The sequence below is a fragment of the Pseudochaenichthys georgianus genome, chromosome 24, assembly GCF_902827115.2.
Source record: "Pseudochaenichthys georgianus chromosome 24, fPseGeo1.2, whole genome shotgun sequence".
Lineage (NCBI taxonomy): Eukaryota > Metazoa > Chordata > Actinopteri > Perciformes > Channichthyidae > Pseudochaenichthys > Pseudochaenichthys georgianus.
The window spans coordinates 20,529,197-20,557,100 of NC_047526.1; the positions used below are offsets into that span (position 1 = coordinate 20,529,197).

At 40.3% G+C, this 27,904-nt stretch overlaps 3 protein-coding genes across 15 annotated transcripts in view; 1 reads left to right on the forward strand and 2 right to left on the reverse strand.

Moving 5' to 3' along the window:
- Nucleotides 1-3,220: 3,220 nt before the first annotated feature.
- LOC117439596 (zinc-binding protein A33-like) lies at nt 3,221-6,632 on the reverse strand. Its single transcript, XM_034075579.2, has 6 exons — nt 6,006-6,632; nt 5,766-5,861; nt 5,442-5,672; nt 5,321-5,343; nt 4,847-4,965; nt 3,221-4,646 (listed from the first exon to the last, which is right to left on the reverse strand). Exons 1-6 carry the CDS (start codon nt 6,411-6,413, stop codon nt 4,141-4,143), a joined length of 1,383 nt encoding a protein of 460 aa, XP_033931470.1. The 5' UTR covers nt 6,414-6,632; the 3' UTR covers nt 3,221-4,140.
- Nucleotides 6,633-8,143: 1,511 nt separating this feature from the next.
- Nucleotides 8,144-18,294, reverse strand: LOC117439598 (E3 ubiquitin-protein ligase TRIM35-like). 2 transcript variants are annotated; one of them, XM_034075581.2, is made up of 5 exons: nt 18,150-18,294; nt 10,297-10,527; nt 10,167-10,189; nt 9,698-9,798; nt 8,144-9,540 (listed from the first exon to the last, which is right to left on the reverse strand). In XM_034075581.2, the coding sequence occupies exons 1-5, from the start codon at nt 18,210-18,212 to the stop codon at nt 9,158-9,160; spliced, it is 801 nt and encodes a 266-aa protein (XP_033931472.1). In that variant the 5' UTR covers nt 18,213-18,294; the 3' UTR covers nt 8,144-9,157. The 2 variants fall into 2 exon arrangements, with proteins under 2 accessions (XP_033931472.1, XP_033931473.1); XM_034075582.2 differs by having other exon boundaries at nt 9,664-9,798.
- Nucleotides 17,215-27,904, forward strand: part of eya4 (EYA transcriptional coactivator and phosphatase 4) — a 42,519-nt gene continuing 31,829 nt past the window's right edge. For 10 of the 12 annotated variants that reach the window (XM_034075569.1, XM_034075565.1, XM_034075568.1 and 7 more), the window contains exons 1-2: nt 17,215-17,585; nt 21,137-21,197. In XM_034075569.1, coding sequence (XP_033931460.1) covers nt 21,165-21,197 — 33 coding nt within the window. In that variant the 5' untranslated portion in view covers nt 17,215-17,585; nt 21,137-21,164. Of the gene's footprint in view, nt 17,586-20,555; nt 20,576-21,136; nt 21,198-27,904 lie in introns of those variants that run through there. The other 2 variants (XM_034075566.2, XM_034075567.1) reach the window with 2 other exon arrangements.

The window sequence follows — 27,904 nt, forward strand, 5'->3', positions numbered from 1 at the left end:
TTCCTTTAAGTCAGTACATGAATGTGACTCATACACACATTTTAAACCGCGAACCACAGTGATCGCTATCGAGAGTATCTAATGTATACCTGTTGATTCGTCAAGACAGCCATATATTATTAATGTGCTAACTATCCTGTATGACTCAGCAACATAATTGTAGATGTGAAATAGTAGCTGAATGGAGGCTGATAATGGATGAGGGGGATACAAGAGGTAAAGGACTGCTTCTGAATGACGTTGTCAGTAGGAAGTGATTCACACATAAGGTCATAGCCTTTTCACTCCACTGAATTCATCTTCTCATCTCGAGCAGAAGTAAATGCATTACTGAGGCTGCAGTTTCTGAAAAATGTCCTCAGGAGGCGCTGTGAGTCAGGGCTTTTGGACTTATCTGCAGTCTCTTCATTGACATTTAATGATAATTATAACTTGGGTCACACCAGGGGCAGATGCACACACACACACTCACTAAAGCCACACACACACCCACACACACTGCCTGGTTAAAAACACGAAGACATTAGTGGTAACGTGATGCTGAGTGAGTATTGATCTACTCTCAGGGGGCTTAGAGAGTGAGTGAGAGAACACTAGACAGCACTTTATCACAGCACTTGACCATCTATGCTGGCCAGTGTGTGTGTGTGTGTGTGTGTGTGTGTGTGTGTGTGTGTGTGTGTGTGTGTGTGTGTGTGTGTGTGTGTGTGTGTGTGTGTGTGTGTGTGTGTGTGTGTGTGTGTGTGTGTGTGTGTGTGTGTGTGTGTGTGTGTGTGTGTGTGTGTGTGTGTGTGTGTGTGTGTGTGTGTGTTAGAGAGCAGACCACGAAGCTTTAACAAACTATATTTTTTTGTAGAGATACCCTGCAGAACATACTAATAGGATCGCAACTGTTAAACTGATCTTCGAAATCCAATCTCATTTTAGTCATACAAAATCTAAAATTGTACCTACTGCATTGCTAAAAAGAGAACTTCCTTTTCCTTCCTTTATTTCCTCATTCCTTCCTTCAGCAACTATTCCAATATCCTCTTGTGAGGTCCTGACTGACACATTCAATCTGTATCTATAACATTATACAGACCAGACTGAGTAGTAATCAGGCCTGTGAGTGTGTGCGTGTGTGTTTGTGGGTCTGTGTGTGCTTGCGTGCGTGCCTGTGTGTGTGTGTGTGTGTGTGTGTGTGTGTGTGTGTGTGTGTGTGTGTGTGTGTGTGTGTGTGTGTGTGTGTGTGTGTGTGTGTGTGTGTGTGTGTGTGTGTGTGTGTGTGTGTGCGTGTGTGCGTGTGCGTGCGTGCGTGCGTGCGTGCATGCGTATCTGTGTGTGTGAGACCAGTAGGGATTTCATAATTATGATTGCTGAGGACACGTGCTGCTCAAATTCTTCAATGATTGCCTCTAAACGAAACATAAATGCCAAACAAAACAATAAACCCTTCGAGAGAGAGAGAGAGAGAGAGAGAGAGAGAGAGAGAGAGAGAGAGAGAGAGAAATGGCAACGTCATATACTTGGAGTCTGTTTCTTGAAGATATCCAGACCACAATAACATGAGCAAAAAGTGACCAAAAGCGACCTGAAAACAAGGAGCAGATGGTGTGCTTTCCTTTAAACATTACATTATACACTGCACTCATTAAGGCTATGATTGTGTCTCATTTTTCATTACGTTTTATGATCGTTTTCACACAGGTATCCTCTCCTCAGCTTTCGATCTATGTTTCAAAGTTTTTCCTCATCCCTGACACTTTGTCTTCTCCTCAGAAGTCAAGCCAAGTCAAACTATAGCTGCTCGTCCAGACAGACAGTCACTGTATGTCTTTTGTGTCAAACCCTCGGGCCATTGGCACATCTCTCTGTTTGTCTCTCTAGTAAAATGTGTCTCTTTTTTTTATATCCGTTGCTGTTTTGGCTCCGCTTCAGAGTCATAAAGTCTCTCAGATCCTCGGGAGATGATTCGCCTTTGAACTCTCCATTCTGTTTCATTAATTTTCAGTGTCTTTGTCTCTAACATGATGATGAGCAGCACACTCTCATAAAGTACCGATATACACAAATGAATATGCACCCATGTACAGTACAAACAAACAAAAGGCTTTGCTTTGTCGTTTAGCTTCATTTAAGCACTGATGTGATTGATTCTCTTTTTAATGCTTTGGGACTAAAGTAATTTCCATAATGTTACAAAAACAATGTTGGGCGCTTTGAAACTCCTCAGATTAATGTGTTTATTTCATATGACTAGTAGAAAAACGGTACTTTCAGTAAAAAATAACATCTGACGTATACTCAGTGGCTCTTTGGTCAAAACCGAATGATTGATCGTTCAAAGGGGGATTTTCGGGAAAGAAAGAAAAAGTTGGATACTCTGGTGCGCCGTCATTCCTTTGAGTTAAAGTAATGGTTTGTTCAGGAAGAAAGATGCTTTGTAGAGAGAAAACTAAAATAAATAAATAAATAAAAACTGCAAATTCAAAAATGAGAAATCTGCAATATTATTGCACAGCTGCATTGAAGTTAGCACTTAGGGATACATTTTATTCACATTCATGCCAAGCGGCCACATTCTATTACGTTTGGGCAATACATTCAAATGTCCAGTTTTGAACTTTAAAATGAATAGTACACTTTAAATAATTCAATTAATGGACGAGTTGTCATTCAAGCTGACACTTATGTCTTCATTCTTTAATGACAGACTTCTCAAAGTTATCTTAATCTGGGGGGGAAATATCTAAATGAGTTCAAATGTTTTGTCAGACAGTCCCTTAACCCCAACCTTCATTAGCCAAGAACAAACTGGACTGAGAAAACTATGCAGAGGAATACAAATTGAATGAGAGACACTCGTACACGGCTTTCTTCCTCAGCGTGTTTTCTTCTCTCAATCCTTTTTTTCTCTTTTAATTTGGCCCCCGTTTGTTTTTCTTCATTCTTTCATTAGTTGAAAAAACATTGCAGGCATTCCAGCTGTAACACCACTGAGATTCAGTATCAGTGCGGGGACTCAGACGTGTGTGTGTGCGTGCGTGTGTGTGTGTGTGTGTGTCAGCGACAAACCGAGAGAGAGATGGTATTACACTAGAGATTGTAGGTAGTGCCTCATTATGATTCATCCCTGTCCCTGTGCTACGTGTGCATGGAGGCAAACGTATCAGCCACAGAGGGGCATCAAGCGAATACTAGAGATTTTGAATGAAGACACTCGAGGCATTTGTTTTTTTTAATTCTTTATTTCAAGCCAAGTTACTGCAGGGACAAGTCAAATATGTATTGATATTGAAGCACGTTACTGTAAATCTATTTCCTTTATTAAGCCCTAATCACAAAACTCCCTCAAACATGTTCAAATAACAGCATTACCCAAAAACAATAGAACTTTATTAAAACAGTAACATTTTATTAATCTTAGTCTGATCACATATTTACATTATTTAACTCTGAAAGTCTGTTTTAAAAGAAGCTGATATATACAATCTCTACAGTGGATTTATCCTGAAATAAAAAAGGAAACAAAGAAGACCTTACCTCTATCAACCGGTATATTCTTGAACAAAACAAAGCATTATATTAAACTTCCAGTGATTTAGTTTAGATCTACTTTAATACAAAACAACTTTTAGACCCTGGTATGTGTCATCCTGGATCCTACATTTCCCATAATGCAACTCATTATAATCTTTAATTTGAGCCTCCCTTCCTCCTAAATGCTCATATCTTTTAAACACCACTTTCAAAATATCTTTCAGAGCCACCAAATACCGTATACACTCCATTTTTTTACAAGCCGTTTAGTACTTCTCAGGATGAGGAAAGCAAACTTCAAGTGTAAAGTCAATAGAGGGCTCATTTAAAGCTGAATAAACTAAGAGCAAACAGGGATAGCATGCATGATGTCTTACAATGATGAGGTTAACATGTTTTTGGTTACAAACAGCTATCAAAACGTTACAGGGACAGCCAAAGATATACCCAAATATACTGAAAACTGACTAATTAAAACCTTAAAAGATACATTTAAAAAGAAAATAATAAAAAATACACTAATAAAAACTATTGTTCCTAATTTTCGCTATGGTAGTTCATTTCGCAAATACTTAAGGCCTCATCCTGTTGTTTGACCTCTGCAATAATGCAGAATGTTTAAGTGGGTCGTCTTTTCACAACTGACCATTCAGCTGGAAGGATTTTTACATTATTCTGAAAATACGGAAAGACCGTTTCTGTGAAAGTGTATTTGATTGTGTGGACAGGTTTTTTCCTGTCAAGGTCAAAAAATGCTAATATTCCACGGTCATAATCAAGCTGCACTCTGACTCTTTTGGGATACGAATCTTCAGATACAACTTTCACATAATCCTCTGGAGTAAGTTCACGCAGGATGTCAGTGCAAGCGCACATGTAAATGGCCCAGATCTTTTTATGGAGGTTATCCTTAACAGCCACACCAACAGCCCAATAACCTTCTACCTCCACATCCCAGCTGTGTTTTCCACGGCTAAAGCCTTCACAGCCAAGAACGTTAAAGCCGCTCTGCCTTTCTGGGTTTTTAGGAAGGGTCTGACACTTGTCCATTAATGTTGAACGAGTCATGTGTTCGGATATACTACTCCAGATGCTGCCAGTGTTGGGGTCCAGAGTAACTGGAGCTTCAGGGAAAAGCAAATATAAACAAAAAGGGGGATATTAATTGTGACGTTTATTAAATTAAAAAGGTAAATGTTCTCTTAAAGGCATTGCAGTGTATTCATGGGAAAGCCAGGTGTTGCCTGATAAAATTAACAGTATCTTGACATGCCTTTGCAGTTTAAAATGTAAAATATAACAAAAGCAAAACCACTTTGCTTACTGTGTTGGAGGATGTCCTTCATCTTCTTCCAGACTGTGAATAACAGGTTCCCAGTGTGTTTGGCCTCGTCAAGAAGGGCTCCTAATGGAGTCTCAGGGTCTGGTAGGTTGAACTGGGATCTGAAGGAATTAAGTTATTGTTGCATGTTTAAGTTATAAGTCATCATTTTCATCATAGGAAACCCATTTTTTGGAATTGTTCATGACTGGTATCTATTCGTCACTAGCTTTCATGGTAACTTCTTTATATAAGCGTTTGCATTGTCAAAATCCGCCCTTATCACACAAAACATTTAAACAGTATGATTCACTTTCGAAAATATTTTTCAGTTAACTTCCCCTCTTTTGAACCACCCTTAAACTTTTGAATGTCATGTCCATGACTTTCCCCACACCTTGGATTTGATCCTCCCAAAAAAAAACAAGCTCTGCTGCTAAGATGGACAATGTAAACGTTTCACAGGAAACCACTTACCTCTCCATAGTGGATTTGACATTCTGTAAAATAAAGAGAAAACAGGATAGCAAATCAATATTTAAATTATGTTAAATACTCAATATTATGTTCTGAATTCACATTAAGAATCATTAAGTACCAGCATAAATGTTATGTCCTCAGCCTTGATGTCCATCTCTAGGGTTTTGAGTTTGTCTGTTAGCGAGGAGATCTCTGCTGTCAAATTTACAATCCTGATGTCCATTGCTTCACTTTTGAGCGCTGCCTCTATCCTCACTGCATCAATCCTAGCAGTCTCCTCTGCCCGCAGGAACTGGTAAAGCTTCTGAAACTCCTCTTTGATCGTCTTCTCCGTCTGCTGAGCCTGGAGCTGAGGCGAAACCATTTTTGTATTTTTTTTAATTAAAAGTCAACAACACATGTTTTGCGCCTGTAAATTCAATCCAGCATGTCTGTGACTCACCTTGATGTGTTTGGCCATTGTATCACACTTGAGCTTTTCGTCTTTTAATGACCCTTGTTTCGTTATTAAATTAATCACCTTAAGACTGAGGTGAGCCTACAAAAAAAGGTGCATACATTACCTGACTAGTATTCAGTGGGTGAAAGTTACACAACACATTTGCCTGGTATGTGAAATATGAAACATTCTAAATAAAGTGATGAAAACTACAAAACAAAACGACATTGCTTGTATTCTTACCCTGAAGGGTCCAGCTGCCTCGTTGATGGGGATGCAGTTGTGTTTCTTGTGTTTTTGTGAATCCCTACAGATGACACAGATGAGCTGTCGGTCATCTTGACAGAAGAGCTTCAGTTTCTCACTGTGCAGGCTGCAGATCAGATCCTTGGATCCTGACTTAGGTCTCTGACTCTTCTCGTGTCTCAAATTGTCACACAGGTTTCTCAGTGCTATATTATGTGGAGGCTGTTCCAATGGAAACAGCCCCTTACATACCGGGCAACTCTGGAGAGCACTCTGTCTCCACCACTCCTGAAGACAGTGCTTACAGAAGCTGTGACCGCACAACAACACAACAGGATCCCTGAAGATATCACAGCAAATAGGGCAGGTAAAGTCCACCTCAGCCGGTGAAACATTAGCAGCCATTCTGACTTCTCCTACGGCTTTCAGACTGTTCACTTACTTTCACTTTCAGAGATTCACTAGTATTTCAAACCTTTAGCTCCAAGTGCTTTCAACCAACACTAAATAAACCAAAAATACCGAGTTAAATCATTAAACCTTCGTTTAACTAGATATTTTTACAAATAGATTACCATGAGCAGTTTTATGTGCCGACTCATTTAACTTATTTCCTTCTTCCTGTCTTCTGCGTAAAAAGGGAGGAGTTTTTACCAAAGTGAAGTTGGTTTTATGTTGGATGTTCGATGTTCAGTCAGATCTAGAGGTTATTCTTCCTCATTTGTATGCAGTTAAAGGGCGATTAGCTCCAATCCGATTCATAGCTCTTAACCACACGGTATTTACTAATAAATTACTGTTTCAATGGCACAAAGCCTTTGTTATTTAAAAAAATCTCCACGCTAACTTGCCCATACTACTGAAAATAATGATTAGGAGAAATAGTTGAAAAATGTTTAATGAAAAGTGTCATTTACTTTCATGTCATGTGATCTATTGATTCCCAATGCATACCAGATATTTAACTATACTGGAAAAATAAGACACATCTTTGTATTGGATTAAAGGGCTCCTTTAATTTATAGAATAGTGTTATTAAAAATGCAGCTGAACTTTTTGATGATCCAATAAAAATAAGCGTGTCCTACTTGCCCAATGCAGTAAAACAATGCTGGTATGACATTAGGTTTATGAAAGCTATTGGAAAAAAATCTTTAAAAAACTAGAAAAAGACTTTTCAAGCAAACATTAAATTGTTCATGATAATATTAATTTTAAATAATGTCCAACAAATCCAACACAAAGAGATGCATCTTAATTTGCCAGTGTAGAAATAATATCTGTTATGGATTTGGAGCCCATTGGTCACATGGAATGGAAGCTATATAAAAGAAAATAAGAATCATCTATTAACTGCTTTTGTAAAATACATTAATGAAACATGAGTAATCACAAAAGATGTGCTTTGCATCATTTTTATTAAGTTTATATGAACAAGTTAGCATGGAGGTTTTGAAAAGAACATTGGGTTTGATACCAAACATAAAACCAACTGCACCACGGATCACTTTTTTATTTTTTTTGCAGTGCAATAAATAGAAACATTCATGGCAAAAACAATGCGGAAAGAATATATCCTGGTTATCTGATTATTAATATGATCTGATGAGTCTTTAACAAATTGCAAAATGAATGTAGACCATAATCAACCCTCATGCACATCACCAGTGCAAAGGAGTATTGACATTAAGCTTTTTAAAAAAGACCTTTAAAATGTAACCAAGTCTTAAAGCAAAACCTGTTTTTAAAGTCTAATGTGGGCATTAATCTCTGGCTTTTACTTTTATGAGCTGAGCATTTTTTTCTTCACAAAAGTGCTTTGTGGCAATAAACCTGAGCTGTCTATTAGACATTGTAAACAGGTCAAAAGTTAGCTGGTACTTAAATAATAGGTAAAACAGAAAGTGAACGCAGCCATAATGTCTCAAAACAGCGAGCATCAAACTGTGACTGCAGCAAACAACGACACTATGTGAGTGGTAGGAAAAAGTCAGACATCACTTCCTGGTATGTGAGAGAGACTCTCACCACTGAAACATGCAATGCAAGAATCACAGAACCAACAATTAACTGAGAATTTCAGTTCCTTTACTTTTATTTATTTTAAATGTGAGTGCTCAGTATAGTATTTTTTTTATAATAAATGTTTTATTGCAACTTCTTCAATTTACAACACAGTACAGAAGACAATTCAGGTTGCACAACATTTTGGATTAATGAAATCACATCCCTCTACCCTACACCCACCCCCCAGTTCCTTTGCTTTTTAAGAGTGTCCATTTATTCAGATTTGTATTTTTTTTAAACAAATCCTGGAAAAAGGAACATAGACCAGATTAAAACTATGCTAAAGAGCAGGGTCTGTAACTGGGTATTATAATGGGAATTATATCATCAAGAAGCTGATACAATCTTAACAGTGGATTTATCCTGAAATGAAACAAAACATATTTGAAAGATTATTTCAAAACCTTTCAACAGATTCATACTCAACCTAACCTCTATCAAACTGTATATTCTTAAAGAAAACAATGGATTATATTAAACAGATTTTACAGTGATTACATTTGGATCTAGTTTAATACAAAACAACTTTTAGACCCTGGTATGTGTCATCCTGGATCCTACATTTCCCATAATGCAACTCCTTAGCATCTTTCATTTGAGTCTCCCTTTCTCCTAAATGCTCATATTTTTTAAACATCACTTTCAAATATCTTTCGGAGCCACCAAATACTGTATACACTCTGTTTTTTTACAAGCTGTTTAGTACTTCTCAGGATGAGGAAACCTAATTTAAAGTGTAAAGTCAATAGAGGGCCCCTTTAAAACTAAGAGCAAACAGGGATAGCAAAGATTTACACAAATATACTGAAAACTGATTCAAAATTCAAACTTAAAACTTATATTTAAAAATAAAAGAATAAAAAGTAGACACTAATAAAACTCATATTCCTAATTTGGCCATAACAGTTAGCTAAGTAGTTCATTTTGCAAACTGGCCCCAAAATAAGGTCTCTTTCTGTTGTTTGACCTCTGCAATAATGTAGAATGTTTAAGGGGTTTGTCTTTGCACAACTGACCATTCAGCAGGAAGGATTTTTACGTTTCCCTGAAAATACGGAAAGACCGTTTCTGTGAAAGTGTATTTAAAGGTTTTTTCCTGTCAAGGTCAAGAAATCAAGCTGCACTCTGATTCTTTTGGGAAATGAATCTTCAGATACAATTTTCATAAAATCCTCTGGAGTAAGTTCCCTCACCTTGTCAGTGCAACTGCACATGTAAATGCCCCATTTCTTTCCACAGGTGTTATCCTTACAAGTCACAGCAATAACCCAATAACCTTCTACCTCCACATCCCAGCTGTGTTTTCCACAGCTAAACCCATCAGAGCCAAGGACGTCTGAGGCGCTCTGCCTTTCTGGGGTTTCAGGAAGGGTCTGACGCTTGTCCATTGTTGTTGAACGAGTCATGTGATCAGATATAATAAGTATGCTGCTGCAGCCAGTGTTGGGGTCCAGAGTAATTGGAGCTTGAGGGGGAAATAAAATATGTATTGTGATGTTCATTATAGTAAAGGTAAATGTTCTACTTAAGGCATTACAGTGTATTCATAGAAAACCTGGAAGTTGCTTTCCTGATAAAAGGAAGTTACCTAAACGTGCATCTGTAGGTTAAAAAACTCTTACTCATCTTCTTCCAGACTGTGAATAACAGGTTCCCAGTGTGTTTGGACTCATCAAGAAGGGCTCCTAATGGAGTCTCAGGGTCTGGTAGGTTGAAGATGGAACTAAAGAAATATAAGAAGCCAAAGATTATCAGTCGAAATATTTTAAATAACCCATATTGGTACCATTTATATCTGGTGCATAGAAACAAATACATTTATTGTTACATATCTTTAACTTGCAAAAGTTTCATTATATTTGTGGGTTTTGTTTATGACTGGCCAGACATTCAAGCAGTATGTTTAAGAAATGGTTTCAGGTTAACCTCCAAACCTTTTAACAAGCTTCAAACACCCTACACTTTTGAAAGTCACGCATCCAGGACTTTTCCCCACACAGTGGACGAGATCAGTCCCAAACTACCATAAGCTATGCTGCTGAAGTGGACACTCTTAAATGTTATATACATAGTTGACACGAAACAACTTACTGCTGCAGAGTGGATTTGACATTCTGTTAAATAAAGAGGAAAAAATAGGAAAACAAATCAATATTAAGATGCTGTTAAATACTCAGTGTTATGTTCTAAATATACATTTAGAAAGGTAATCATTTAGTACCAGCATAAATGTCATGTCATCGACCTTGATCTCCATCTTTAGAGTTTGTAGGTTGTCTGTTAACGAGGAGATCTCTGTTGTCAATTCGACAAGCCTTGTGTCCATTGCTTCACTTTTGAGCGCTGCCTCTATCCTCACTGCATCAATCCTAGAAGTCTCCTCTGCTCGCAGGAACTGGTCAAGCTTCTGAAACTCCTCCTTGATCGTCTTCTCCGTCTGCTGAGCCTGGAGCTGAGGAGAAAACATGTGTACTTATGAAAGTCAACAACACATGTTGCTTTTCCATTGGAGTTTGACTTACCTTGATGTGGCTTGCCATTTTGTCACATTTGCGTGTGTCATTTTGAAATGACCTATGCTTGGTTTCTAAATCCATGCTCTGACGATGAAGGAGACCCAACAAATAAAAGGTGTATCCATTACATATATATTCATATGAAATAATAATTTGAAATAAGTAAATGAATCATACCGAGCACAAATAATGTATTTGTTATAATGTCATGCATCCAGGACTTTTCCCCACAATGAATCAATTCACTGTTTGGTTTCGTAAAGATTAAATAATAAATAGAAAATAGTGAGAAATTCCTTCAAAATATGACAAAAAAACTACAAACAATTTACCAAAACAGTTGCCGATAAATGTCCAGTTAATCGAGTAATAGAAACAAATTGTGCTGTAATTGTACATGTTCATATGTATTGTGTGATAGAAATATATACAGTTGTAAAGTAAAACATTTAAAAGTACAATATTCCCCAACTGAAGTGTGGACTAGAAGTATAAATAAAAAGCTAGAAATGCACAATAAAATACTGGGTAAATATACTAATATCTCACTGCTATTAACAGTATAAGCTACAGTTAACTGCCTAACTTTTTGCTAATGTCTTTTCTACAGTATACAGAATTGTGTCCACTAACTTTTCCTTCACTCGTCTATTTATTTGAGATAGTGGTGCGGGGTTGGATTCATGTGAGACTGTTCCTATACTTAAATATTATGTCCATAACCATAAAACATTCAATCCACATAAAGCCAAGTGTTCTGGATCTGGCCACAGTAGCCTCCCCAGGGTGGTGCAGTAAAACAGCCCTGAGCCGCCATTAGGTGGAGCGAGCTGGAAGAAATACTGGACGGAGGCTGGGACCGAACGAGAGCCAGAGCACAGCTGATGGTAAACTAATTGTGTTGGCCTGAACCCCACTGAAAAAAAAACACACACTCGTGCAGTACGTGTTGTGTTCACACACACAGCGTATGAAAGACACACATACTTGTTCTGTATCATGCTTCCACACAAGTAGAGTCTCATAGGACGGTCAATGCGGGACAAAATCACACTCTCTCGCTCACTCCCTCTTTCCATCTCTCCCCTCAACTGCTCTCACACACTTGATCACCATCTCAGCGAGTCAGGCATATGCTCCATCATTTGCCTTGAGGGACAGAAAAGACTGGGAAGGAATTCAGCGAGAAATTGTAGCACTTCTCCGCAGAGTCTTGGAGAGAAGTTCTGTATTTGTGTGTGTTAACAGCGTTCAGCTGCACAGCTTTCCTGTCTGTGAAACAGATGAAACACTATCCAGGTCTAAATCTGGACTTCATATTCAATGTACACTATTTCAAATGAGGAACATCAGTCATGTTCCTGGTGTGATAAATAGCTCAGATTAAGTCTAAAAGAGGTTACACGTTAATGCCAGACATCATTTAACAAAAGTGACCAGTATGTCCAGCATTTTAATTTTGGATGACTACATTTAAAAATGGAAACAGCTTGTCCTGTCACATGAAGGCAAGAAGCACTTGAGACTAAATCCAGAACAAATGTTTAGTGATCACAGAAGGCCACAAACAAAGAATCTTAAAACATGCAAAAACAGCCATAACGATATTTAATTGACTCTTATTGTATTATGTTTGTCTTTCTATCACCGGACAGACAGCAAAAAGATTACAAGTGTAACCAGAGCGGGGACTCCTCGGCAGGACATTACAGGAATTTACGATGTGTTAAATGTTTCCTTTGTTCCTCCCTGTGGCAGCTCGCTCCAGCAATTAGGGAAGGCAGCGTCCTGCAATGAGTTCATTATCCCTCCCTTTCTATCTTTTACTTCATGTTTATGCAGTCATTAAATGTATTGGTTGATACTTCCAGCAGTTAGTCATAAGTAAAGTAAAAAATCCTTCCACTTGCATCTTTGTCTTTCCGACAGACACATGAACATTGGATTCGACTCATGCACCACCATCCTAATTAACAGAAGAAAGTAATTAAACGTAGCTTTTGTGTCGCTTTTAATACTGTAATCAAATCCGAAACCCAGTGATGGCACTTTGCCGAAGTCTAAGATTCTGTGCACTCGGCCCCGGAAATAAAACCCATGCGCCATTCCATTTGGCAAACCAATTTGGGATGAGGGTAGGGGCAGGAAAGGGAGAGGTATAGGTTAGCTGTAGTAATAACCATAAATCACCTCTGAAATGCTGCCATGTCACAGACTGCCTCACTAATGACCAGGCCCATCTTTCACCGGGTATTTTTATCTGTGTGCCCTGACACTCGACTTCTGGAAGCGTCCTCTCGTTTTACGTCGTCAGCACCTCGGCCCGGCCTGAGCACAAGTTCCTCACATATCTATAAATACCAACCAGCTAAATGGCATTTTCACCCACCCAGCCATCCACCCCCTGCTTGGCAAGAACCAGGAGCTCTGTGACTTGGCAAAGGGACTCGCAGTCCTGCACCACTAAACATCTTAGGGCTTAGCCCCCCCGCCCCCGCGTCACCCTCCAGAGAACAGCTGGCTAAAAAAATAGATCCATCTGCCACTGCCTTCAAATTCCAAAGTGGTTTCAATTTAATTAAACGCTTTGAAATTGATTAATAGCAAATATACGCGCATCTGTCCAGTCAGGTCACCTGTAGGATTACTTCCTGACCCTGCAGGTGTAGTTAAAGCATTAACATAGATTAGTGCTTGTTGACTCATGTATGCCCACCAAAAACGCTCAAACACCTGCACATGCTTCCTTTGTGCAGAATGTTCTGCCAAGTTTTTTAAGCTTGCTGACATGTGGCACTAGAGACTGCAGGTCAGCGACAGCTTCCTGCTATTTCGGGCTCTGTCACAGCTTGAGGTTTTAATTTATTCTAACAGAATGTGTCAATCACTGAGCGGCAGGGTTCAGGTCTGAGTAAGTGTTGAGGGTAGAGGGAGAGGGCACAGCAGGCAGGGCCGAGAGTCAGAACTAAAAACAAACTGATATTATGACGGAAAGTAAACCGCGTGAAATTCCCCACAACCTTTCCTTCATGCCTTTACCACAGAATGCATGTGTTAAATGTGTTGGTCAACAGAAGCAGTGTCACATCAGGGACTCAGAGAAGTCTGCTGTTTGCACTAAACTTCAAGACAAATGTCCTTTTAATAGGGTGAGATTTCAGTGATGTGTCATGTGATTTTCTGCACTAATAACTGCATGTATTTACGTGACAGAAGGCTGAAAAGAGCACGTTATCAGAGAAGCAGCTTCACTCCTCCATCAGTGGCCACACAGGATACGTTTAGGCCGTTTACTCAAGAAGTCTAAAATAGAGGAGAAGTCTTAGCGTGGTGTCGCGTCATATCGTTGACAACACATGCACAGTGAAATCGGGTCTGAGCTTGCTGAAAGGCTTAGTAGCTGGCACAGGATCATAAAACATTTGTCATGATTGATTTCACAGAGATTTTAGCACGGACACCGTCAATAGAAGCCATATGTATAGGTAAGAATTACAATTCTACAAACCTTTGCCCCAACATCAAGGCCTGCAATACATTACTTTTACATTTATACAAATGAAACTGATTATTTAAAAATATATACACATTAACATTTACTTACGATACGTAGAAGGTGTGTTGCCGGTCTTGGTTTGGGTTGAAGGTCAAAGCATGTGTCGCCTGAAGATGAACCTCATATTCACTTTTCTTTACTTAATGGGACAATTCCAGATGAGCGTCTTTGGTAATTGGGTTTGATGAATTACGTCTTAGTGTCAATGAGTATTGTTCTCTCTTTCTCTTAGCGGCAGGCCTGTTTGCCATGCCAGTGCGTGTACTCAGACCATGCCACAGATTTGACCCTCTCCCAATGCAGTGCCAAAGCAAGCCCACACACACACACACACACACACACACGCACACACGCACGCACGCACGCACACACACACCGCAGTCATCATGTGATGTCACACCGACTTCACATGGCATTATATGACTCTGCACAGTGCTAATGTATGAATGACAAAAAAGCTCAGATGTAAAGCAGAGGCACAGAGCAGGATGACAACAGGACTAAATAATCTGGCATTTGGACCCCTCCCTAATTACTCCTCTCGGTGTCTAAAGGCAAACGTTTTTCTGATTATATGATCATCTGTTTTTGTTACCTTTACACAGTGATAACTTTAATGTCTGTGTTTAAAGCTGAAGCAGACGTGTGCTTGGACATACCCTTGTGATGGTTGCTACGCGCTAACTTTATGAGATGTCTTACTGTAGTACTTATAGGTATATTAAAAAATTGCAACATTTTATCAAGAAACACATAGCAATTGTTTATAATATTTATAAAAAAATAGCTTCGCTAAGGCAGAAAAAAATGAAATGTCATGTTGTTGAAGCCAGATGAGAATCATGCTCTTATCGATACACAACCAACGTGTTCTACCAGAAAAACATTCGAGTTAAAACGAGGGCCTGCTGTTCCTTTCCCCATGTTCATCTTAAAGTCAATGCTAGGTTTCTTTAACGCATGACCACAATCGATCTCGACTGTTATCCATGTGTTTGTTATTGTAACCATGACAATAAAGCTCAGCTGACCTTAACAAAGTAGTCATTTTCACCAAAACCACAATGTTTCCCAGTATGAACCAAGTACTTATTTCAACCCAAACCATGATCTTTTCCTTAACAAAGTGTTTTTTGTACCTCAACCAAACCGTAACCACAGTGCTGTCATATCAGAAAACTGATTTATTTTTCACCAGTGATTTGTAATGGTTTCTAGAAGTCACAGACAATATCATGCTGTCGTGTCGATAGGGGCGCTAGATGAGAAAACGACAATTGATATGTTTATTTGCTTAATTTTTGAGGACTCTTTTTTTTTTTACCACAGGTCACTTGATCCATTACACAGCCTGCTAATTGTCCTACTCCTAATAACTGATGAGATAACGTTGAGTTCAGCCACTAATGTGTGTGTGACATCAATTATACTGCATCAAGCCTGCAGCTGGATTATCTCCGGCACTTAATTTAACAGTTACATGTTACAAGGCAATGAATGGATAGAAAGATAAAAGGATGGGACAGTGAGAGTAAACACTGAGGTTAAAAAAATAACCGCTTATCCAATATGTAAGCTTTCCCTTTGTCTCAGGATCTGCCAGCTGATGTGTCATCCAAGGCCACAAGTGTTTGTGTGTTTAATGCCAGGGAAACTTGGTTGTTTTTATTACCAAGAAGCCTCTTAAATCATATTAACAAATTGCATTTGTGTGCATGAGAGGGACAGAAAAGCAGGGGAAAGAATGCAAGATGCATTTAGTTTGTATGTGTGTGTATTTGTGAATGTCAGCAGGGTTTTCGAAACCAACAATCAAGGATCTGTCTGACATCATTATCCCAAATAAATGACAGCATGGTAAAAGAGCGCAGATCCGAGGCAAGCGGGATCCAACAGTCACAGAATCCATCAGCCATAACAAAAATTCCATTTTTCAAATAAACTACACTCCATGGCCAAATCTGTCATCTATCTGGGGCCACTGTGGAGCGGTGCTGTCTGACTGAGTATGTTTGTTATTTTGTTTTGTGCACGCAGCATGTTTTTGGGCTTTATTGGCACATTTGTTTACCATCTCTTTGTCTATTACTGTATATGGATTAACCCGGACCATGTTTTCCCTCTGCGTGTCTCTTTGATGTTGTTCTTTTGCTTTCATGTTTGCTTTTTATTAATGTATATGTGTGTATAATTTGTATGTGTGTGTGGGTCAGTGAATGTCAGTTCACCCGAACTCTGCATTTAAGTGATTCTTAGATTTAACCAGACTTGCAGCTCTTTATTAGTGGACCCATCTCTTCTGGTTCACATCAATTCTTTCTGGAACAGCTTACAAAGTACAAACATTTTTTAATATATCATCACAGTCATAAACAAATTGTTTGCTTTGTAATGTTTTGTAAACTGCTTGGAGCATTTTTCCAACTTACATTAAAATTCATCCAAAAAGCTTCCAACTGCACGCAAAATACTGTATATTGTAGTTTGAAGTATAACTTTGTGTCTCTTTTGGTTTACGAACCAGTTCAGTGTCTTGTGGTTTCAATCTGTTCTTAAACTAAACATGTATATACAAGAGTCATATGTGTCACGTAATTGTGTTCTTAAATAACTGTTAACATATACAGTAACTATTGCCCCATGTTATCACTTAATGACGATTAGTAATTTAACAGTTTAAGAACAACAATTTAAATTGTTTTAATATAATTATAGATTTATATGTGGTATAATAATTAAAACCATTGGGAGAATACATTTTACATATTTGATAGATAGCTAGATAGATAGATAGATAGATAGATAGATAGATAGATAGATAGATAGATAGATAGATAGATAGATAGATAGATAGATAGATAGATAGATAGATAGATAGATAGATAGATAGATAGGTCAGTGGGTGCGTTTTGTTTTTGCTCTGATGCAATAAATAAAACTGTGAGCACGTCATTTGGGCCAAACTATTAATAAGAATGTCATTTTGGTGCCCCCTCCCCTCTGAACCCCATTAGTCCTTTGGACACTTGCCCAATACTGTCCGCATGGCAGCTGAGCGCATGCGCAGCGGAACGGTTTTCAATAATGAAGTTGAGCCTAATGCCTCTGAACAGCCTGGTGTTCAAACTTGGACGCGGACTGAAAATGATGTTGTTTCCCGCTGAGGTGAGCCGTCCGGTCACCGAAACCGAGACCCGGGACTCTTGTCTGAGTTTGTAAATGTGTTAAATCGAGTGTGATCAACTCGTCGGGCTTGTTTTTGGACTCTTGCGGGTAATGGCCAGCAGTGGCTGAAGTGTTTTGATCCAGTCAGTGACAGCCTGCAAACAGCAGGGAGAGCTGTGCGGCGACCACACTGCATTTGATTATGAGTCTTTCTAAGAAGTGAAGGGAATCTGGGAGCTGTTTCTTGCTGAGACAAAAGTAATTTAAGCACAGGTATGTTGACTTTCTTTCTTATTTATGGGCAATAACAGATCTGTGGTTTTACTCTGAAAAACATCATGCGAGTGACAGTTTTGGGTTCATGTAGTCCGAGGATCAGTCGATAACTGTCATGGTTATTGACTTTGATTGAACATTAATTAAATTAAATCTAAACTATGCAAAGTATTGAAGTATGATTCCTTTTCAAAACATGCTTTATTTAAAAAGTATTTATCCCACAAACAATGTATTATAGACATTTTCACAATTTATATGAATTTATTTGCGTAAATTGATGAATGCAATTACGCACCCAGTAACACATCTATCAAATTGAATGACTATCATATTTAAATTGGTGTCCATTTTTTTGTCATTTATGGAGTCCCAACTCCATCCCATCCCCTGGCACGTCCAGGCCACTTTAATTTATATTAACAACCTTTTAATTCGCAGGTATAGACTGAGAAAAACTACATTAGACGAGAACCCTCACAATTTCACAGTAAATTCAGTTTGATTGTCATTTATTAAAGAGTAGCCTACTCCCCCGTAAAAGGTCGATGTGGTTTCTACCTTTTTTAAATGCAGATTCATCGCATGGAGGAATTTAGTGTCTCCTCGGTGCTTTGCCAGCATCCCTCCGTGTGTCCTCGATTTTTCTCCCCATCTCTTCTATCATCCCACGTGGAGTTTGTGTTTATATTTGATATGGAGGAAATGGGAATCTTATACCGCGTCCGAGCTCCCAGGGCTTGAATGGCCCCTAACTGTTGGCCTGCCCCTAACAACACAAATTACGCGCCGACTCCAAATCTGATAGGCCTACTGCCCCGTAATCCATACAGATTAGATTTCACATTAAGGACTCATAGCTACTTAACCAATGCGCATTAATGCGCAATAGATGGATGGACGGGGTTGGGGTTGTGGAGATTTTGGGGAATGTTAATGTCCTCTAGAGATGGAAACAAAATTGTTCCGACTTTTTCTTTTTTTTTCTTTGGATATTTATAATAAAGCCTATACCGAAAACTGCACTCAATTTTAAAATAGTCTGTTTTACATTGTGATGAAAACAATATAACGTAGCCTATCGATTTATTCTGTCCTATAAAATGTAATACATGTTTTAATAAATTGCAATGTTTTAAAATGGCCTTTAAATTTGTTCAATTTATTTCATAATTTATTTAATTTTTCTGTTGTAGTTGTATTATCTGAAATGTTTTTTTTGCATTCAATATAAGGCTAAAGGGACAGTCCGTCGACTTTTTTGTTCTAAAGCTAAGAGGGGGAAATCATTTTGCGTATCAAAAATAAAATATCGATACCATTATAGCCAGTAATAAGAAAAACAAATATTATATTTATTGACTTAATTGTCTAATAACAAATACAAATACATGTATATGCCTACCTACTGCCCATTACAAACATTTATTTTGACGATTAGGCCTACTCGACAATTATTCACAGGAATAAATATGTGCCTCACTTTTGCGGAAATAATCCAAATTGAAATGTATAGAGAAGATCTGCATCTGCATCTATTTTTCTGAACAATTAAAGGAACATTTAAAAACTGTCAGCCTCCAATAAAAACGATCTGTGCGTAACAACGACAGATGTCAATAAAGTTTGACTCGGATTGAATATGTGCCTTTTCACAACACGCTCTCCTGCAGCAGCAGTTTGCGGTTTGTTCAACATTCTCCTCTCTTCGGCTTTTATAGCGTGAAATTACCGCAGTGTAGCCTTGCAGTGCACTTTCTAACCCTCCGCTGTCCCATATGTGTTTCCTATGTCGCTGTCAATAGCCATAGTGAGAAATCTAATTCTCTCTTCTGGGACCCTCAAGGAAATGGCTGGCATTATTGATTCCCCTTGCAGTGTCAGGTAACTTCTGGTTTTAGGGCCGTGTCAGGCAGACATGTGTAGTGGGATATAGCCTACCACATACTGTAGCTAGAGATGGGCAAACTAGTTAACGTAGCCTATAAGAATATTTAAAAACAACAATTTATGTTTTTTCTTTCAATATACATATTCTAAGCTACCATACTTTGACACTGAGTGTAACATAAGATTATCATAACTTGATTGATAATCTTGACTTAATGTGGGTTTGCTATCCACTACATCCTCACTAAATAGGAATACATCATAAAAGGGGAGAGTAAAAAGCAAACAGAAGCCTGAGTCTGTCCTCCACAAAGGTGAGAGGGGGGAGAGAGAGGCAGAGAGAGAGGGAGGGGGGAGTGGGGCACAAATCAATTCACCTGAGAGACACATTATTGTCTTGGGTTTCAGGCGAGGAGGAGCTGAACGCTATGAAAAATTAAAAGGATGCCAGTTAGTTTAAAGGAATCGAGCTAGAAAAGTCCACAGTTTACGAGCACACACACTGACGCACACTCAATCGCATGCATACACACACACACACACACACACACACACACACACACACACACACACACGGATCAAACTGAAACAACACTTAATTAATAACAAATGTAATGTTCTTCCTTGTCAATTCGGGACACATTTAGATTTAAAAGACTAGTCAGCTTTTGTAGGAGATGAATACACATACATACTCTATATGTACTCTCTCTCTCTGCATTGACACAGAGCCTTGAATACACTGTGCAGCAGCTTGCTCTTGACACTGGTTCGAATTGCGGGTGTAGAAAAATATTCATGTAAGGGAAAGGTAAATAGTGCAAATGCATTCAAACTTCATCACAGGGAAAATGAGCCGGGGGCACTCCTTGCCACACTTGCTGGGAAACTCAGATCTAATGACAGGGAAGGACTATTTGTGTGTGCTTGTGGTTTGTGTCTTCCCAGCATGCTCTTTTGTTCGACTGTGAAACTTTCGCACACAATAGCAGAAAAGAGCCGTTCTGTTGGGATGATGGCATTGTTCTCCATTCTTTCAGCTGACCTTTTGTTGCAACTGGGTCACAATGGCAACGGAAACACGGCTAGGGCAGAATGTGAGTTATGTGCTTTTCTGATCGCAACATCTAATCTCACTTCGGTTGTAGACAATCACCTCGGCCTCCCCGTCGCTCCGGACTCCTGCGCCAACCTGTCTCCTGTCTAGTATTAATAGGGTCACTCACTGTCTTCGCGTGCCAGTCAGCCACTGTGACTGTGGTCCAGAGCCAGCCAAGCAGCCGTATCATTTACACTTCTCCATTTTCATTGTTGATATTTACTTCTGCAATTATCTCTCCACTTCACCCTCGGCTAAAGATGATATGCTGAAGTTACTGCTGCCGCTTCCCTCCTTCAGTCTCCTGTTGCTCACACATAAACACAGTGGCAGAAGGTCTAACCGACAGATGCACATAGACGTGAAAAAAAGGAGAAATGAATACAGTCGGTGCATGGTTTCATCCACAATGTGATTACATGTGGTAATCAAACCCCCTCAATCGACATCACTGCAAAACAAAGTTACAGTAGTGCAGGTGACGATTCAACCTGTGCCCAGGTAATACAAAACAAATCCATTGACGCCCATTTTATTTCCTTATTTTTTGCCCCTCAAGTGTGTGGTGGATCACAACCAAAGAAGCCATGGAGGCCTCACAGGACCTCAACGAACAGATGGTGAGCTAAACGCTACTGTATGCATGTGAACGTGTGTGTGTGTGTGTGTGTGTGTGTGTGTGTGTGTGTGTGTGTGTGTGTGTGTGTGTGTGTGTGTGTGTGTGTGTGTGTGTGTGTGTGTGTGTGTGTGTGTGTGTGTGTGTGTGTGTGTGTGTGTGTGTGTGTGTGTGAGTATACCTTATATCGACCACACAAGTCTGAGGTATGGGTACATTGGAGAGACGTGTGTGTGTGCGGTAACACACAGCAGATGTGGTTCAGTGAGTGCACAGTAACCATATGGCTGCAGTCAGAGTGAATGAGGCCAAGACACAATGCTGGACAGAGACATCAATTTTGGAACTGTGTGTGTGTGTGTGTGTGTGTGTGTGTGTGTGTGTGTGTGTGTGTGTGTGTGTGTGTGTGTGTGTGTGTGTGTGTGTGTGTGTGTGTGTGTGTGTGTGTGTGTGTGTGTGTGTGTGTGTGTGTGTGTGTGTGTGTGTGTGTGTGTGTGTGTGTGTGTGTGTGTGTGTGTGTGTGTGCCTAAAGTGAATACACAGTTGGGTATCCCAGTTATCCCAGTTTAATTGAATGATTAACTTAATTGAAAAAAGTAGGCCTTTTTTATCCTCACCACATCTATTAGAGCTCAATCACACACACACACACACACACACACACACACACACACACACACACACACACACACACACACACACACACACACCGTGCCTGAGAGTTTGTCGGTGTCTCTGCACAGCGGGCCGTCTCTTCGTCACGTCAGTGCGGCGTCCCAGTTCTGCTTGTTTAAAGATCAGGCCGTATTGTTGGGAAAATGATTTTGGCGGTGAGCGAGGTCTGCTCGCATTTCAAAGTCGTTAGTCAGCCACCAGAACAGGTGTAATTTCATCTCCTCCTCCTCCTCCTCCTCCTTCTCCTCCTCCTCCTCCTCCTCCTCCTCCTCCATCAAGCTTGGTTCTCTCTCCCTCACTCTCCCTCTGACCTGCCAGCCACGACAGTAATAATAGCACAAAGTGGGACAGAGCGCATGAAGTATGTTGTTTTTCCCCCTCTTTTTGTGTTGCTCTGTCAGACTCGCCCTGGGTTGGATTACGGGCTGACCCCAGCTGAGTACTGTCACTCACACATACAGTACAATACAAAAACACAGAGAAAGACAAAGAAAGGGGAGAGGAACATTCATCTTTTCTTGCTGCCACCTAAATATCAAATATTGATGTCCATATTCCACAATTACTTCACCTTCTTAAAATAGGGCACTGATATCATTTATAATGCGAATTTGAGCTGCGGCCTCAAAGACATTGATTAATTGTTCAGGTTGGAAATGAGAGCTCCGAGCAAGGACAGAGATTTGAATCAAACTGCACAGAGCTATAGGCTTACCGAGCTGAGATCTGTGACTTCCGGGACTTATTTTCAAGTATTCAACTGCACATTTTGAAGCTAGATCATAATAGTTGTGTTGTTGTGCATCCGTGTTTGAATCAGTATTCAGGAATGTACATCCAGCCTTAGCTAATGTCCAGTCAGAATATAGTGAAAAATGCTTTTCACACTTTCCCAAAGCTCAAGTTATTTTGTTCAATATCAAAGAGAAAGAAAACCAGAAAGCACTCACACATTGAGAAGGTGAAGCCAATCAGCATCTCGCTTTTCTGCTTAAATAATGCTTCCAAATGGTTACTTTTTGTCTCACTTTCATTACACCTGAGCTTTTAATTCTACGTCTGACAGTTTCCAAGTATTCAATTTAACATATACTATTTAATATTTAAGCTGAAAGTGGCTAACTCTTTCCCCGAATTGCTTCATTGAAATAGGCGTGTCTCGGGTGACTGAGAAAACAGCGCAGACCTCACACACAAAGTTTCGGGGAGTTGTCTGTTGATACCTGATACCCTCATCCCTCCACTCTACCCTTTTAGAGTCCCCCCCCCCCTTTCTGTCCCTTACTTCCTCCACCCTGCCCTTTTCCCACCACATCCATCGCACGTCATCTGGGTTATGGTCAGGCGTCCTCTCTGGCCGCCTGCCTGCCTGCCGAGGGCCAGCCTGCCGTCTGGGGTCCTCTGGGAGGCAGGGCCAACTGTGGGTAGCCCCTTAATGCTACTTTTTGCTCGTTTAAGTGTCTCACTCCACCTGTTGTCACTTACTTGTTTAGCTTTGAAGAAAAGGTGACAACGGCCTTTTGGTGATGTTTTTGAGATAAAGAGATGATGCTGTTTGGATCAAATGTTTTTTTTATTTTTTTTAAATGAGTTCAATCGTAAGGATTTGTATTAGCATTAGGCGTTTATATCAGATAGACTAGTCTTTGAGTATAAACACACAACACTCACAAACTCCACTCACAGTCCCTATGGATCCGACAGAGCCCTGATTGAAGTCTCCAGTCTGTTGGCGAGTGGAGGAAGCGGTGAGAGACGTGGGGGGGGGGGCAGCGGCGGTGTTTGTTGACCCCGGGGAGCCTTGCAGGATTTAAATGTATGGCCACCAGAAGAAAAAAGTAAGAGAGATGAAGGAGGAGGTAAAAAAGAGGGGAAAAAAGGTTATTTTAGCTGTAGCCTTTTCCTCTGGTGCACTGGGAGAGGCCCCGAGTATGGCAGCTGTCCCAGTGTGTGTGTGTGTGTGTGTGTGTGTGTGTGTGTGTGTGTGTGTGTGTGTGTGTGTGTGTGTGTGTGTGTGTGTGTGTGTGTGTGTGTGTGTGTGTGTGTGTGTGTGTGTGTGTGTGTGTGTGTGTGTGTGTGTGTGTGTGAGTGAGACAGAAAGACGGAGAGAGAGACCAAGTTAGAGGAGGAAAGGGGTCAGGTTGCACCCCTCTTTCACCCCTACAACCCCATACAGACACATTCGTACAAACGTACATGCAGTAGCTAAATGCGAGCACGGCCCAACCCCGATTGCCAAGATTGCATTGGCGTCACAGACAGTCGTTTTTAAAATCTGCCCGGCGACAAGGCATGTGGACAGATCACAAGAGTGTGGAGTGTAACAGCTACCCCCTGGCATCCCTCTACTAGGCTGGCATCCTAGTTGTGGCACCGAGGCGCTCTTCAATTTCAGCTTGGTGTACAGTGATTCTTGTAAGATGTATGTTTAGTTGACAGCTGAGTGTTGCCGAGAGGCTGACGTTCAGTCTTCTAGTCGCCTTAGCTGTAAAGAGGGAAGAAAATATTTATGGCATTAACCTCGTAAAAAGAAGCCGTTATTCTTGATTGCGTTTTGTAACTATAGCAAAGGAGGAGATGAAGTCTAATAGGAAGCAAAACATGTGGAGCATGCAATAAAACGTAACTCATCCTCATCAGGAAAATGTTCAATAAATACTTTGACACTCGGGGAAATATTCTCTTTTCTGCTGAGAATAAAGGCCATTTAATTTAGACGGCACCTTTAGAAGTGTTTCTGACACTTTGTCACATGTTCATCTCACGAAAGATTTACACTTCCATTAAACAAATGTGTGAATTCACACTAACTTCATGACTTCCATATGGGATATACGTCACCTACAGACTGACGTTTTATATTACACATATTATCCCACTGTTTATCTTCTGAACGCTATCTGTAATGAACGCAAATCAAAAAATAAAAACAATGCAAATGTCTTCCCATGAAGCCTAAATGAATGCTCTATTGTCTTTTTTGTAGAACAGAGGCTGTTAAATTGAAAAATAACAACCAAAACATCTGTCTCTCACCAAGATCTGTTCATTCGTGCCTTGGTTCAGATAATCTATAACTCATATATGAGAGTCTGGCCAGCCAGGGAAAGGCAGCTAGGTGTGAGGTGAGCAGGTCACAGACAGCCTGTGAGCCAATCACAGTCTAACGGAGTCAAAGCCCCCAAACAGACTGGAGAATCCATCTAGAACCCCAGAGCCACCGGCGTGGGCTTTCTAGAAGAACGCACCAGACAGGAAACCACATGATATGTGTGCTTCAGTGTCTGCTGTATGTGTGTGTGTGTGTGTGTGTGTGTGTGTGTGTGTGTGTGTGTGTGTGTGTGTGTGTGTGTGTGTGTGTGTGTGTGTGTGTGTGTGTGTGTGTGTGTGTGTGTGTGTGTGTGTGTGTGTGTGTGTGTGTGTGTGTGTGTGTGTGTGTAGGTGTTTCTTTCTCTGTTATACACATAAACTCTCTGTGGTGTGGGGCGGCTGAGGTCATCTGAGTGGAGACGACCTCATATTGTGACCGTGCTTGTTTAATGGAAGTCAATCAGGGCACGATATTTCATGCCAAGATTTCCCTTTATTGATTACTCAAAGAGTTTGAAAAGAAAATCACATTATTGCCAGATGTTACATTTGCCCACTACTGAAGATTTTAACATCATTCTTAAAGAGCAGTGGCACTGAATTCAAACTCCAGAGCTTTGAAACAGAATAACAGAAGTCCTCAAGTACTCAAACATTTTTATTTTTTCGTTCCCAGCCACTTCCATAAATAGAGCCCTTGATAGCACAGCCCACCTTTTGTTCAGACTGGTCTTCTGGCCAAACGCTCATCTGCCTTTCGTTACAAAAAATGCAGCGTATTTCCTCATTTTGCTGGGAAGGAAATGAAATTGCAACAATTGTGCTTTGGTTTTGGAGGAACCTGCCTGCCGCGAGAACTTCCTCTGCTGCTCTGCCGGGGGATTGTGTTTCTCTCTCAAATCAGATAGGTAACAGAGGGGTCGCCAGGACCAGATGATCTGTGACCTGGGTCTGCGCTCACTCAATACTTCAGACTAGGGCTGCAGCTAATGATTACTTCCATTATCGATAAAACCATTATATCCATATACATCTTTTGTTAACATACGTTGTTTTTTCTCTGACTATGGGTATTTGCTTATAGCTGGGGACATTTGTGTCCAATACCTGGCTGAATAGAACATTTTATTTGCGATTATAATAAAGTTGAAGTTTAAGGTATGTTATATGATTTCAGAAAAGCTCAAGGTAATACCAACAATTATGGTTTGGTTATTTTTTTCAGGTGTTTTTCTCTATTAGGGTTAGTTGTACAGTAGTAGTTAATTTCCACATGAAAAAGTGAGATGGAGGGAACAACATGCAGAGAAGGGCAAGCAGGAATTCTTACAATTAAGAAGCTTGAACAAAAATGTGTTAGCCTTTGCGCTTGATAAATTAACCATTAGTGTCATAATTGGATGATTAAAATAGTTGTTGACTCGTTCTCTGTTAATTCAATAATTGTTCCTACGTTACTTAGGTACAAATCGACATTCACACGGGACACCTACTAGTCTGGTGTTTTCCACCCCATCCTCTTCCCTAGGGCTTTACTCATACTTCCTGGTTCACAATTGCACAGTAAATATTGCGGGATATAGACAAATGATGGCGTATTACGTTTAGCTATGAAAAAGGAATGTATTTGAACAGCATGCAAGAGCTTTACTGTATTATTTAGACCGTTAATTTTTTTAAAGTTATGCTAGATTTATTTTGTGTGTGTGTGTGTGTGTGTGTGTGTGTGTGTGTGTGTGTGTGTGTGTGTGTGTGTGTGTGTGTGTGTGTGTGTGTGTGTGTGTGTGTGTGTGTGTGTGTGTGTGTGTGTGTGTGTGTGTGTGTGTGTGTGTGTGCCTGTCTGTCTCACTGTCTGTCCCACCCTCTCTTTCTCCACCGGCCTCTTCGTCTCCCCCTGTGTCTCTCTGGCTATAGAGTGATGATTCAGGGCCTATTGTGAAGTCAGCAATCCGATACAGAGCCAGCCCGAGAGCAGGGGGGGAACGGGGGGAGGGAGGAGAGGGGGGGAGATAGAGAGAGTAGAGGGGGATGAGAAACAGAAGGGATTATGGGTGTTCTCATAGCCATGTCCATGCTGTCTGGGGCCCGGGGCTCTTTGGCACCGCTACCTGTCCTCTGCGTTACCTGTTGCTCTCATTTTCTGATTTGTGTCTCTTTGTGTTTCTTTATCTTTATCTTTCTCACACCCCCGGGCTCTCCCTGCCCTTCTCTCCTTTCTTTTTTCACACTTACGTACATCCTCCTCTCCCTCAAGCTGCCTCGGTTCTATCGCAGACATATGGTATTGTGAGTGATTTTATTAGGAAGACGATATGAAGTGTTTCGAGGCCTGGACTGACGGAACAGCTTGCAACTTCTGAAACACTTTGCCCCCGCTCGCTCGCCTCAGCAGTAACTTCTAATAATATTGAATCTGAGAGCAGATGGCATATGAGGGCATACCTATCTGTCTGCTGGATGTCTCCTCAAGAGTCTGCCTTTTGAAGGATATCTACCTTATGGCGTAGCTCTCACAAGCACACACACTGTGATGTCATGAGCAGCATTATTTAACAGGCAGCTGGGAGGCCATTCATCATTTAATTAAAAGCGTCTGAAAAGGATCTTAGGACTAATGAGATTAGCTTTAATTATTGATGCTTCTGCCGCTGCCACAGACATGCACTCACACACAGGCTCACACACACAGGCTCACACACACACACACACACACACACACACACACACACACACACACACACACACACACACACACACACACACACACACACACACACACACACACACACACACACACACAAGTGATGACCAGACTCTCAGACTCTCTTAGGCTCTTAACACGCAATGTTCCCTTTTTTTGCTTTTAAATTCTTTGCTTTCTTACCTGATGTTTTCCCCGACACACACACATACACACTATACATTATACAGAAACACACACACACA